General features: G+C 41.2%; 1 protein-coding gene across 2 annotated transcripts in view; it reads left to right on the top strand.

Moving 5' to 3' along the window:
* Positions 1-13540, top strand: part of zgc:171482 (zinc finger protein) — an 81138-nt gene extending 67598 nt beyond the window's left edge. For both annotated transcript variants that reach the window (XM_081724118.1, XM_081724120.1), the window contains one exon: positions 8594-13540. In XM_081724118.1, the coding sequence (XP_081580244.1) occupies positions 8594-8942 (349 nt within the window). In that variant the 3' untranslated portion in view covers positions 8943-13540. The remainder of the gene's footprint in view (positions 1-8593) is intronic.
* Positions 13541-15499: the final 1959 nt, after the last annotated feature.

Genomic DNA, 15499 nt, shown 5'->3' with positions numbered 1-15499 from the left:
GATCCATCCTGCTTTTAATATGATCTTATAAAGAACAAACAAAACATTGAAAAAATACTGTTATTGCACTGAGGAAACTGGCAGGCTTCTACATTATTTTTGGTGGTGGTAATAGTAACTTGAACTTTTTATAATACAGAATTTAGCATATGAGACAAAGACATATCACTCTAAACAGTCTAAAACTAATGCATAGTAGAAAACATAAACAAACCAATGATATTTATTATCAGCATCATTCCACTTTTCCTTGCCAGGGTCGCAGTGGTAGCAGGCTGAGAGGATCAGCCCAGATTTTTCTATTCCCTGCAACAGATTCCAGCTCCTCTTGTGGGACACCCAGATTTTCCCAGGACAGCTGCAAGATATAATCCAGTGGGTCCTTGGTCTGCCTCTAGACCTCCTTCCAGTGGAATGTTCCTAGAACAGCTGACCGGGTGGCCATCTCAATTGGCTCCTCTGTCATTTATGAAACAGTGGCTGTACTTTGAGGCCAATCTGAGGCTTGGAGCGCTACACCAAGTCACATAGTAAGAGACAAAGAACCCCGCAGAGAAACCTAATTTCTGCTGCTTTTGTGCATGATCATAGTTTTTGTTCATAGTTCACCTGGTAGAACAGGTAGAGCATAATGCAATTAATATCCAGGTCATGGGTCCAGTTTGCAGGGACTGCATGTGTTATCAAATTGATAAATATGTAAGTTGCTCTGGATACGAGAATCTGACAAATGCAGTAAATGTATTTAAATCTTATTCTTTCATTCATTAAACATATCAGCACAGAGTGCTTCATCCTAGAACTAAGTTCCTGCTTCACCATCACAGACTGCAACTGTGCTGCAGCTGACCTGATCCATTTGTCAATCCCACACTCCCCTTTTCCATCAGTAGTGAACAAAGTCCTGAGACACTTAAACTCCTCCACAAAGAGCACATTTTCTCCTCTCATGTCAAGTTCTTATATGTCACAAGGGCAAGCGTTTGCTCCATGTGACTAAAATATTCAGAATACTCTGACTGGGCCCTTCTCCAAATATCAGCAACAGCCTTTTAAGAGTCTTTTATATATATATATATATATTTCCAAACCAGTTATACTTGAACAGCGCCTACTTCTGTGGTCAACATATTAATATAATGGAAAATGAATGCATCAAAGGGGAATTTATATAAAAGAGTCTAAAGGTTTGGAAAGGAAACAACTATTACAAACCAAAGTAGCATCAAACATCATCTCAGCATAAAAGCATAACTAAAAACAACTTATACAATATCAGTGAGAGCTCCATAGCAAATATCACTATCAAATTATCCCTATTAATATCAAATTATCATTTATTTGTACAACAAAACAACAACAACAAAAAATTGTATGGCTTACACTAAATGCACCTATTCTGATCTCATTCTTATGTTACAGATCTACAGTTTATGTGGAGGTAATGCAAAAGAAAGTTGTGAAAAATAAGAAATGGTACCTGACTTGACTTCGTTCATGACTGTGGCATGCTAGCCTCGCAAGATTTATTGCAAATGTCATAGTGGCTGCAAACCCACCAAACCATGGCCTAACAATTAAGCAGCTAAAACTCCATCTCTGTACAACATTCTAATGTGGAGCATAAAGAGTGTTGCTTAGTATTAAAAAAAGAACATTTTGCATCCTAAAGCATTTCCAGTGCCTAACGGACCTCATACAAGAGGCTAAAACAATTGTAGAGTAATCTGCTGCTTTCAATGTGGTTTAGAATATGTAGGTTGCTCCAGCAGATAACACTGGCCAAAGGCAAAGAGAGAGAGAGGGGGGGAGAGAGAGCAAGACTATTTTGAATTTATTGCAAAGAGCATAAATTCCATAGAGAATATTGTTCTGTACTACCCACATCCAGCCCTCCGTGTGCATTTAATGTATTATCATAGAGTGCAATTCAATCAGAAATCCACATAGCAGATGGCATGCCTGTTAAGGCCAAAGGTGAAACCACCTCTTTCATTTCATGCTGGAAGATGTGTCTCCATGCCAGACCTCCTTGCATGAACTTCACATACAGAAGTCCATGACTTTTCACTTACATTCACCTACTGTAGATTTAATTTCTCTATTATCAGTTCAGTGAAGTATGGTTCTGGTACAATGGTAGAAAAAAGTCTGAGGAGCAATCATTTCTCAGTGAGTGTTTCAAGCTTATATCTATTGTTTGGTGAAACTCAAGTTTTTCATTTAGATTTTCATCACTCCATGTTCTGCATAACTTTAGGAAGGTAATTACCTTTAGGAAATTACTTTATGGGATATATATTGTATTTTAAATCTATATTTAATATAGATTAGATTTAATTAGTTAGTATATATTATGCTCTGTACACATTTATTATTGAATTGTGTATATTTGTTACTTGAATTGTGCTATACAAATAAACTTGCTTTGCCTTGCTGTGAGTCATAAATGCTGACCACAACTTACCACAATAGCAAATTATCTTGTGACAGAGAGAAAGAGAAAAAGAGAGAGAGACAGAGCATGTGAACATGTGATTTTCAACTTTAGCAAACATTCTAGAATTTTTAAAGCAATCTAGCTAAATCAAACAGTCAAAATAACTATTCCTTTCCTTATTTTGCAGCAATAAGACATCATTCTCAATACTAGCACATTTCTTCTTTGTATTTGTCAACATTCAGCCTCGTGTCTGGGTTTATTTTGGGCTGAAACTGAACGAGAGAAGTGGAGTCGCATGCGTTTACTTGGGTCTGGCTGTCTATGGAGCCAGCAAGCCCCCAGGGAGGCAAGAGAATTGCAAGTGAGAGGCAACAGGGAAGGTGTGGGTGCATAAGAGGATGGGCATGTGAAAACTCAGGTGGTGTATGATGAGAAGCAGCTGAGGCTGAGGAGAAAACAGAGCTTTAAAGGCCCTCAGAGAGCTTGTGATCGATAGCTTCCACAGACAATAATTTACAGAAACTACACTGCACAACAGGGAGATCACAGAATAGATAGTGACCATTATGTGGGTGTTTGTGTTGCTATCACTACTTGTGGTGGAACTTAACACCCACTACAGTGCTTTGCCCGATCTGGGAGGTTGTGCACCTGGTCCTTCACACTGACCCAGCACGCGCTCTCCAAATAAACATGACCCCAGAGATTACAACAACTGCAACGTACAAGAAGAAGTACAAAATGTACAAAAGCTCCTCTTCTTCTCCTATACACACACACACACACACACACACACACACACACACACACAAACACACACACCACAAGCGTAGGAAGGCCTGTAGGAAGCACTGAATGTTTACGGTATGCCATTAAGAGAGACAGCTGTGATGTAAATCAGAATAGAACAGGCAGTGACAATTTTAAATACTTTGATATTAGAACAAAAAGGATAACTAATGCATACATGGAACAGTTTCTGACAGTTTCCAAATTAAATTCTGTAAATCTTGTTCTGTCTCTTCTTAGCTAATATGTCAGCTACAAATTACACCACATGCACTAAATAAACAAATATTTTATATTTCATTATTTTTGAGGGTAGTAAATTTCCCCAAATAAAAGTCATTACACAGATTTCAAAACAACAGACTATACAAGAGAGCACCAGTTTGTTGAATGGTCACTCTATTGATTGTAAACTGATGCAAGCAATAAGTAACAAGGCATTCAGGAGGAAGGGTTCTTCAGCACTTGTTGCTTGAATGTCCCACTAAGTAGCCAAACCAAAAGTGAGGAGAATTGAGGAGCACAGGTAACTCTCTACAGACACCAATGTTAGTCTACTAGGCCTCAAAGTTTCATCTGTCTTGCTTTAAAATATGAAAGTAAATAGCTAATTCTGTGTTTTTTTTAAATAAAACAATGAAAAAAATCTAACAAATTAACAAAAATAAATGAACAAAAAAGGAGTTAAAAACTGTATTAAGAAAAAAAAGTATTTCATTCCAATTAATTACACAGAAGATTACAAGATTAACCTGACACAGTATTACAAATTAAATTGACAAACATGCTACCAGGCATATACACACAAGCTAGACCAGATTCCATAAATTGACATAAACCAAACAGTTTTGTACATATGAGCCATGTTTCTCCCTAACCCCTGTGCAGGACTAGTCAGCAGCTACACATAACATTTGATTGAGGTTTCTAGAAGGTTCAACTAGGGTAATTCCACACCAATTCAACTAAGAGGTGGATGGAGGTGGAGATCAAACCGAAATTAACTCGACATAAAACATTTTTGGGAAAAAAATGGCTGAATTATGCAGATCAGATAACAATATCCAGCTCCATAGCCCTTAAACCCAATCAGTCCAATTCTAAACACCCAAAATCTAAAATGTGGATAAGCATGCACAATCCTCACAGTTAATAACACACTCATTCGTGTCTATTCCACTTAATGTCTATTCCCATGCTATATTCCCGTGGACCTATCAAAACAGAATCACACACACACACACACACACACACGCACACACACACACACAAAGCATTTCAGATTCATGAGTCAACGTTAAGATGAGCTTTAATAAAATCATCCTGATTCTTACTATATTTTGTTGCAGCTAAATGCTTTGCTTTGCACATATAGTCGTTTAGGAATATAGTAGGCATAACCTGATTTTTCATTTTGGCATCCATTTAGTTACACAGTGTCCAAACTGGTGGATATTTGCTGTGCTGTTTATTGGAGGCTCAAATAAATAGCAGCATTCAATCAAATGCAGCATTCAAACTTCACTTGACATGAGTCACACACTGATCACTAGTCACATATACATGGTAAGCCTATATATAACCTTTTACTACTGTAGCAGTATGCATAACACAAGCATAGAGGAGAGTCACATAGTTCATACTGTGTTACTGAGCATTGCCTGTGATACAACCAAAACCCACTTCCACAGAAGATGTTCAAGTCAGAAGGGGCGAGGCAGTTTGTTGCAAAAGTGTCCAAAAAAGTGGCATCTGGTATGGCATACTATGGCCTCTTAGTGTAGCAGTGCTCCATAATGACAGAGTATCTCCAACACTTCTAACTTCTAAGTCCATCCTATTCCTTGCTTGTGATGGCATTCCCCATAAACATGAAATAATTACTAAGAAGATAAAGAGTAAACAAGTCCTCTGTGATAATTAGGAATAGAGCTTTGTTTCTTTGCTCTGTGGATGCTGCCTAGCATGGAATTCCTTCTGTTGCAGCTCATTACAAGATCACACACAATGGGAGTGTTTTTGCACCCTCTACTCACCAACACAATATTTTTGGAGAGCACTAAAAAGTGGCACCTCAGAAACATAATCAGCTACTGTGTTTCAGTAGATAGAAACATAATATCTACTGAATAACCCATAGAGAAAATAAAATCCTGAGTGCCTTGGAATGCTTCGTCAAGTATTATCAGGACTCTTTTTAGTAATGACAGAGAGAATGAACATTTTGTTGTATTTTAAATTGGTGTCAAAGATGAGAAATTGTAATATCTGTTGAAGCCATATTCAAATAAAGAGCAATAATGTTTGGAGAACATTTGGTAGAAATTTTAAACAGAAGGTTAACATCCTTTGGTGCATTTCATTAATTGGATGTGTGTGTCCATATCTAATCTCACAGAGAGCCCTGAGAAATGCTAAGCAGCAGATCTGGCACATTAGCAACAATTCTTTACAAGTAGTTGGAAAGAAAGCTCTGCACTGTAACAAACTTCGCTTTGATATTCATGACAGAAGTAGTCTTTGCCTCTTGAGATGTGTCTTTGCTTCCACATCCGGTGTAGGAGTGTTCTTTCAAATTAGTACTCCCATTTGCAAAACTTCTCTGTAGGGCAGATTGCTTTGCTTGATGCAAGACAGTGGGTGTCTGGGATTGCTATTTCTTCCCCTCTAACAAGCCATCATTTGTTCTGCCTGATCTTATGAAGGAGCTCAAGCTTTTGTTGTAAAGCCAGAGACAGATTAGTGAAAGTCAAGAGCACAAAAACAATGTCTTGCAACTGTGACAGTTGATGACATTGTATTATTATGGACATTGCATTAACATGGACTTTGAATTTTTTTAGCAACAAACTACTTTTATCTGCTGACTTTGCAGCGCCTCTTGGCCTTGTCTCAAAATGTTCAGAATTTGGTAGTGCAGTCTTTCTTGATTTATGAATAAGGTTAGCCTGATGATATATGATTATGACCTTTTGGGGCCAGATTATACAGAACAAATAAGATGATACAGCATAATTGGCATAAAGTGCTTCAAGATTTTTTAAAAAACTGCTAGGAAAGGAACTACTACAAAATATGCTGAATGAGGTATACGTCACCTAGACATTTAGAGCTGTAATTCTTTTAAGTCTTTCTTTTTTAAGAGTGAAGTAAAAGTGAAAGTTTCATAACATCATTGTTAAGAAATTAAAGAGACCAGATGTGTAATTCAGTGGCTCAAAATAAATGCCCCATCTCTTTCTTTTGAAACCATTTTTAAACTACAAAATTATTGATTTTTGATTGGAACAGTACTGAAGGTCAAATATTAGACCATACAGGGTAACTAAGCAGATGTCAGACAAAATCAAGGAAAACTTGAATTTGTATTTGAGCAACAACTTTGAGAATCGATCATGACAGTCACTGTGGTGAAAAACTATCACACTCACTTGGACTCAGTTATATTTTTTTCAGGACTGGCAAAAAGTCAAGATACTTTGCGACTGATTAATAAAATTAAAGTTGAAAGAGTAACACTAGAATCAAAGAGCTTGTTTTTTAACTTTATTTCCAATTTAACCTTTTATACAAGATCCCTGCCATATTTTCAGTACTGGAAGTTGATTGGTTTATATTTAATACCTAATGGTAAAAAACACGAAGCAGAGTCAAGTAAAGAGGGAAAAGTGAACCATTGAAATAAATACCTTCTCAGAATGAATCATGTCTTGAGTGGTGAAACCTATACTGTTTCCTTTAATGAAGTGCTTTGGCCTTGTTAAATAACAAACCTGATCGGACTCATGTGGGCCTTGGCACAATAGACTATTATACAGCAATTCTTCACTTTCTTGAATTTTTGGATGAATTCTGATACAAAGTAAGAAGTAAGAAAACTTGCCAACAGTACATGTATTAGAGGCGATATTATCCTGTTACTGTGAATTATGAAATTTTACTGAAAGGCTAACAAATTGAGAAATAAGACTGATGCATTAATCCAATAATTCTAATTATAAATAAGAGAAAGAGAAAAAGTACTTTACCATTTTGGAACACTATTTACACCTGCCTCATCATATTTGGAATATGCTAAAATAATTCAGGTTTTGGAATGACCAGATGTCTCCACACCTAAGCCTTACCAGTCTGAGGTAATTTCACAACATTCAAAATTTCTGTAGAGCTAAACAAGTTGGAAGATCATGATGACTCCTTAAATGACAAGTTCACGTTTTGGATTCCATAAATTTATCAGTGATGTCAGCTACATAACTGTCACAAATGGCCACCCTCCTGGCGTCCATGCTTTCATGGTTTCCCTGTCATTTGTTTTCCTGCACTCCCTGTTTCCGCTCCCCTAGAACAGTGGAAGGTTTCTTCCGGCTGTTAACTGTTCAGTTTACTACAACCTCGCCAGACCTGCCTTCTGTAGCTACTTTCCTCTCAGCCACCCAGCCAGTCCCTGCTTCCTGTGGGGAGAACATAGCCCAACCAGTCACTATCTCCGGCGTGGTGGTCACCACCCAGCCAGAGCCAGCCCCCGATGCGAGAGAAGCCGCCTGGCCAAAAACCCATCCTCAGCGTGAGAGATGATGCCACCCCAGCCAGATCCGGTCCCCGGCGCAAGAGATGACGCCGCCCGGCCAGCTCCGGTCCCCGGCATGGGAGATGACGGCATCAGTTCTGTACCTGTTCCAGTCCCTGGTGCAGGAGATGCTGCCAGTCCCACTCCAGTCCCCGGCGCGAGAGATGCCACCGCCCGTCCGGCTCTGGTCCCCGGCGCGAGAAAAGATGCCACCGCCCGGCCAGCTCAGGTCCCCGGCGCGAGAGATGACTCTGTCAGTTCTGTTTCTGTTGCTGTGCCCAGCTTAGCGGATGCCGTCATCATGAATGTGCCGGTTCAGTTCCCAGCGGGAGAGACGCCATTCTTTCTGAGCCTTTTCCAGTTCCCAGCACGAAAGACGCCACTCGTCCTGATCCAGGTCCTGTTCCTGGCGCGAGAGACGCCATTCATACTGATCCTGTTCCAGTTCCCGGTGTGAGAGACGCCATTCCTGCTGAGCCTGTTCCAGTTCCCAGCTTGAGAGACGCCATTTGTACCTAGCCTGTTCCAGTTCCCGGTGCAAGAGATCTTGCCCATAATGAGCCAGTTCCCGGCACAAGAGACGGCACCCATCATGAGCCTGTTTCGGGCACAAAAGAAGCCACCCGGCCCAATCCAGTTCCTGTTCCCAGTGCGGAGGATGCCACCCAGCCCAACCAAGTCCTGGTCCCTGGTGCCGTTCATCCTTAGCCTGTTCCCAGCCTAGTGGTGGCCTCCTGGCCTATCCTTTCCACTCAAGAGGTCTCTCAATCTGTTCTTGTTCCCTGTGTCAGGTCTGTGCCTGTAAGTGCACCCCTGGATCTCCCTGCAGCACTGCTGACTGCCATAGCCATGCCGCCAGACCCTGCAGCGCCACTGAGCAGCGCAGCTGTGCCTCCGGTACCTCCTGGACCCGCTGCTGCTGAACGCCTTAGCTGCACCTCCGGACCTCCCTGCAACGCAGCTGACAGCCACAGCCATGTCTCCAGACCTCTTAGACTCGCCGCTGAACACTGCAGTCACGTACCAGGTCTGTCTTCGTGGTCGCTCCTCGAGACTCCCCTGTGGCCCCTGAAGCTGCTACAGGTGTGCCTCCAAAGACATTTGGGACTCCCTCAGCCATGCCTCATGGTGAGCCAGTGACCCTTGAGGGCCCTTGAGGGCCCTCCATCAACCTCCCGGACCCATACAAACTCTTTGTTTATACCAGTCCCCTGAGGCTGCTGCGCCAGCCCCCAATACTGCTCCCTTGTCTACCTCTGTATCATCTGTTCCTGTTTTGCCTGATTCTGTTGCTGGTTTTGTCTGTGTTCCTGTCTGTAGATCCATGCCTGTTTATGTCAACCTAGTGAGATCCGTTACCTTGCTGTGTGGCATTAGTGTTTCCTTGCCCGTCCCAGTACCTGTATCCGTGCCAATTGTGTACTTGTTCCTGTTCTTGTGTCGGTCATCTGTCTTACCTCTGTCTTTGCTTTTGCTTCTGTCCCTGTTTCCACATCTGTGTCCACTACCAGCATGTCCCCTCTCCTCTCCTCTCCTCTCCTGACTCTACACCCACCTCTTGTTCCAGCTGCATTACTAGTCAGCCGGCTTCTCCCCTTCCTACTTCTGTCCCTAGGTCTGCCCTGACTCCTGTGCTGGCCCAGGGTTTAGCATGGAATCCCGTATGTGCCCCAGGCCCTGCCACTAAGCCTGGCTATAGTCCTGCCCCTGGTCCTATCCCTTCTTTGGTTACTCCATGCATTTCCCCATATGCTTCCAGTACAGTCTTGTCATCCCTAGCTCCACCATTTGGTCCAGTCTCTGCCTCATGTGGCACGTTCACTCCTGCTCTCTGCCTTCCCTGAACTCCTGCCACTGTTCCAATGCCCGTTTTTGGTTCTGGTCCTGTTCCCTCGGTTTCCATCCATTCCATTTCCCCAGTTTCTGTATCCATCCCCGTGTCTGCTCCTGTAGGTCATCTGTTCGAGTGCCTGCTCTTCGTCATGTCCCATGTTTTATCCCTGATTCTGGCCTGTCTGTTCCTGTGTCTAGTCTGGTTCCTGTCCCGGCTCCTTGTCTTGTCCATTCTGTTTCTGTCGGTGGCTCATCCTAATCCTGTTTCATTTTGCGCGCTCCAGTGTTGCACACATTGGGGAGGGTTCTGTCATGAATGGCCACCCTCCTGGCATCCCTGTTGTCATGGTTTCCCTTCGTTTGTTTTCCTGCACTCCCTGGTTCCACTCCTTCGTTTTCACCGCTCCTGGTCTGTTTCTTCATTCCAGTCTGTGTTTTGGTTATCCTTGTTCCCATGTTCACCTGAATCTGTTCTGTGCCTGGTTGTCTTGATTATTTAAGCCCTGTGTTTTGTCCTCTAGGTTGTTGGTTATTTTGTTAAGTCACGTGCCTGCTGTCATGTCTATGTTATGCTCCCTATACTGTCATCACCATTGCTTAGTTTGTGTATCATTTTGCCTCAGTGTTTTCTCCTGGCCTCGGTTTGTTCTAACCTCAGTGTTTGTATTACCCATGTTAATAAACCACCCCCTGCACATGCATTTGGCCTCGCACTTGCTCCGATAGGAAACGTTACAATAACACACTCAAAAAATGTATCTTGCCCTTCTGGCAACAGTCAGAGCTAAGTTCAACACACTACCATTCCCCATTTTAACCTGTGCCAATAAGGTTAACAACCCTTGACTGCCTGGTAAGATAACAAAAAAAAAAAAGAAAAAAGAAAAATGGGAGAACAAGAGAAAAGAATAAAAAGAGAGAGTATATAAAGTCATGACCCTAGACAGCAACTCTCCCATCGGTGATCCAAAATAACATATCTTTCTGAATAACTTCTCTAAGATACCATGGAAGCCACTGGCTGCCTGCATGGAGCATATACTTCAATGTGAACATTCCTTTTTATTTTAGTTCATTTCTCACTGCCTGGTCTGCTTTTGGTACTGTGGTATCGTATGCAGCTGGATTATTAAACAGAACTAGAAGATTTATTAAACATTTCTGCTATAAATTTGCTACTGCTAGCCAGTGGTAAAAAACATCAAGAAAAGTGTGAGAAAGGTCACATCTATAAGTAGAACCATACCGTAGTGTAGGCCTCAGAGATACATCATTTTTATAGACTCTTTATTTAAATATGACTACCTGAAACTAAACAAAGACCTTGCACCTCTATAATCTTATTTCTTTGCCACTTATCTGTAATGATATATGTGCAGAAAATGATATATGTGCATGTGTATGTATTTTACATACAAACAATTAACACAATGTTACACCAGCTGCCAGTCACAAAGATATTATATACTGCACATGGACAATAAAATACTGAAATTGGACGTCATTTTAAAAATATACTAGTTTTGTTAGGTGAATACGTGAAGAAGGCTTTTTCCAAACATGAAATATCTGCTTAAAACTGAACTCAGAACTATGATGAAATATTATGCAATATCCTTCTCATCCCATGAGTCCACAGCATTGTCCATTAGGAAGCCTGACCATGAGAGGCCTGATGGGCTGTCCCTGTAATAGTCACATGAGGCAATGTGATGAATTTTAATGTAATATTCTAAGATGAAAAAACAAACACATCCTGAAAGTGCTGGTCAGAATGCACTAGTTAAGATTGAATGAAGGCTTGAGTGACATTACACCTCTCAGGCATCACAAGTTTTACTCTCCTTCATCCCCCACCCCCCTTCACATTTAGCAGGTTGTCAGTTTCACAAAATACATTGAAACATATGATCAGTAGGTTGCACCAAGAAGAGCACTTGTATGTTTTTAAAACGAAAACGGAGCAAGAGACAATATAAATAATGAATAAAACAATGTTAAACTTTAATTTAAAAATATACTATAGATTAATGTTTACTGTTGCCAGAATACACTATGAATAATCATTTAATCATTTAATCATACAGATTGCATCAATGAGACACTTTTCCCACTTAAAGAAATCTGAAATTTATTTACATTTTGATTTAATTCCAGTTCAATTGAATACCCCAATGCCAAGTAAATACCTAAATGAGCTTTACCTGCATGCAAAGCAAGAACACCTTATCCCTATTACAAAGATTTATTATCCATGCATAATGATCCACTGCATGAGAGAAAAGGCCTGTCAAAGCATCCCTCATCCTCATGTCTGACCATGCATGCAGAGATGCATCATTGTAGTTTTAAATGCATTGCGAGAAGGGGTGACTGATCACATGTGCCCTGACAGTTCTATGAATATTCAAGGATGCTCAGTCTCACACACCCACAGCTCTGCTCAGCACAAGCGATACATACAGCACGCTCACACTCCTAACACATCACAGGTATCACACTGATTTAGGTTTGTCATGTGAGAATTTGAGACTGCTAAGCACTACAGAAACGTAAGCAATACTAGCAGGCCTATTTTTGTCAAGCAATTTCAGCAACCTAATGCAGTTGCTGCAGTCACGAACATAGGCACATTCAAGCTAGTTAGCTACATAATATTGGGTGAAGAGGAATATATACTCAACATCCACGTTTTTAGAAACACCCTTGTTCCCACCCTTACTTTTGTTAGGTACACCTATAGTATCTTATATGTGTATATTTGTAGGTGTACAATATCCCTTCTGTTGGAATGCACAAGTTATCATCTACCCTCTTCCCATTCATCACATTTACATTTATGGCATAATTAGATGCTCTTATCAAGAGCAACCTACAAAAAAAGTGCTTTTGTTGTCTACTCAAAGCATCATTAGCTAGCTTTTCTAACCTTACAAATAGGATAGAGCCCCAAAACTCTCTTCAGTTGGCATTTGAAGACAGGGAGAACAGCCAGTGGAAGTTCATTCCTCAACTGTTCAAAGATGCATGGATTCAAATATTCAACAGAGTAGTGGAGTGATGTGAACATTTAGGAGTGTTGAAGACCAGCCATTGTTAGTTGCAAGAGCCTGATGGCACACATAGGATGATCCACCAAGAATGAGTTGCAGTAGTCAAGCCTGGAGATGACAAGACACTGAATAAACACCTAGGTGGCCTCCCTAATGTAAAAAGGCTGAATGTTCCATATGTTGAAGATAAGAAACCTGCATGACTGAGTCAAGCTTGTGACATGATCTGAGAATGACAGCTGGTCATCCACAATTACATCAAGGTTTCATGCATTTTTCAGATGGAGTGATCAATGAGTTCTCAAAAGAGATGGCAAGATTCCTGTGCGGCCCAGTTTCTCCAGGTATCAGTAGCATGTTGCTCTTGCTGGGATTCAGCTTTAGGTGAATGGGCTGCCAAACATAATGAGATGCTGGTCAAACATGCTGAGATGCAGATAGAAAGTTTCATGTCAGAATGTGGAAAGGACATGAATAGTTGGGTATTATTGGTATAGCAATGGTAAGAGAATACATGGGAGGAGATTGCATCAAAGTGTAAAGGTAGGATATGCTTTCCATGCTGAGGTAGTGCTTCCTAGGACTGACAGGGGAATTTTGAACACAGAAGAGAGGTCTATAAAAATCAGGACCAGTGACAGTCTCGCCACATCAAGCTTCTCCTTCACTGCAAGTAATGCAATTTTGGTAGTGTGTGCTGGTTTGAAGCCAGACTGAATAGGGTTCTGGAGCTGGTTATGAATGAGGAAGAGAGACAGAGACAAAGGAGAGGAGAGATACTGATCATAGGTTGATGTTGGTGCTGGCTAGTGGATTTCTTTAGTATAGATACCACCCTAGCAGTCTTGAAATGGCAATGGCCTGTTACCTGATGAGAGATGTTTATGATGAGAGCGATGGAGGAGCAGGTCCTGGGAGACTCGACAGAAGCAATGATTTGGTCCAGCAGGAAGGTATCTGAACTGCTGAATGTCAGGAGCTGTAGGATTTAATCTGTAGAGAGAGAAGAGAAACATGTTGGAAGTCTAAGGAGGATAAGGACTGGTAGAAGGAATGGAGATATGAGAAAAAGACTGATGGATCCTGTTATCTTTCTACTGAAAGGTGTCAAAATCCTCCGAGGTTAGAGAGGTGGATGGAAGGGGAGGGTGTGGGTTTCAGAAGGTAAAAAATGGCAAAAGGTTTGTATTGATTAGATGCAGGTTCTTCCAGTTTCTCTTTGCAGAATAAAGCCTTTGCAGCTGTAACTTCTGATGACTACTAGGAAATAAAGAAACTGGAAAGAGTGAAGATCAGAATCTAGTTGTGATTTTCTCCACCTTCTCTCTGTCTTAGTTCCCTCTGGTTACAGTGCAGATCAGCCATAAAGCAGGTGGGGAAGATCTGGATGGCCTGCAGTAGAGAGGAGACTGAAGGTTAGGTGAAGAAGAGATTAAAGAGAGGAAGTTATCTATACCAGTTTCCAAGGAGAGAGAGGAAAAGGAGTCCTGGTGTAGAAAGGAAGTTATGACAACTGAAGGAAGGGAGAAAGGAGAAATGGAGTGAATGTTCCAATGCGTTATGAGGAATGTGTTGGTATGATCTGGACAGGGAGAGAAGACAGCAGGAGAGTGATAGATAAAAAAAATATGAAAGGTGAAGGGGGGTCACCATGATATCCAGTGCTGAGGCAGGCCTGCTGAAGATCGAGACCCATTGTTGCCTGCTCTGTGCATCAGAGTAGATAGGTTGAGGTCAAAAGAAGAGATGAGTGGAAGAAGGCAAGATGACTACAGCTTGTCTGATGGGAGTTTGAAATCACCAAGGAGAACAATGGGTGATCCATCAAAAGGGAAGACAATCAGAAGAATGTCATGCTCATCTATGAAGATTCCTAGAGGAGACCAATATATGACAACGGTATGAAATTTACTGGGAAAGGATGCAGGAGCATTCCGTGACAAAGGACAAATCTATAATCAGTAATACTAATACAGTTCAAGGTCAAAGAGTCAGAGAAGTAAACAGAGGTGAGGTGAATGTGGGAGGAAAAGAACTTTGTGCCAGAGCTTTGTTCAGCCTCTATAGAGAGGATAACCTGGAACAGAAAGCTACAGGTTATATCTGTGACATCTGCTGGTGGGCTTTACTGTGGTATTGTTTATAACAGTGATAGGCATGGGTTACAGAAAACTAAGATGGCATGGTCTGGGATTCCTTGTCTGGACGTGGAGGATGCCATGTAGTATTGTGCAAAAATGGTTCTTGTTCTCACAGTGGTGGGTGATGGGATGAGCCTTTATGGTCCTGGTGGTAATGGAAATACTCTTGATAGTGAGGTTCCCAAGTCCTCTCTTTGTTATTGTAATGGTGAGCAAGTGGAGAGAGGATGCAAATGCTGAGTAGAGTGACTTAGGGGCAAATTCATAATCAGTAATACTACATTGCTTCAAGATCATATAGCCAGAGAAGTTAGACAGAGAAAGTTAGCATACATATTGAATACATATTAAACACAAGGAACATCATTTGAAAGCTATAACACAGAGTTAATTATCTAAACTGGGAATATACACCACACAAAGGCAAGGAAAACAAGTAATCAGAACAATGACAAACTAGAAAACACAAGGTTTAAATACACAAGGTAATTACAAGACAATGAAGAACACCTGTAGTCAATACAGGGCTCAAACAAGACCAAAACTGAAACCAAAACAAAGCACACATGCAAGGTGTTGCCATGGGGATGAAGACGCTAGAGCGGGAAAAGTGACAATTATGGTCTCTTGCAGGAGCAAAAGCACAATGGTATGTCCCTTTCAAACAAAC

The sequence above is a fragment of the Electrophorus electricus genome, chromosome 12, assembly GCF_041902795.1.
Source record: "Electrophorus electricus isolate QZ-2024a chromosome 12, ASM4190279v1, whole genome shotgun sequence".
Taxonomy (NCBI): Eukaryota; Metazoa; Chordata; class Actinopteri; order Gymnotiformes; family Gymnotidae; genus Electrophorus; species Electrophorus electricus.
The sequence above is the reverse complement of the archived record's forward strand: the minus strand, read 5'-3'. Positions and strand labels throughout refer to the sequence as shown.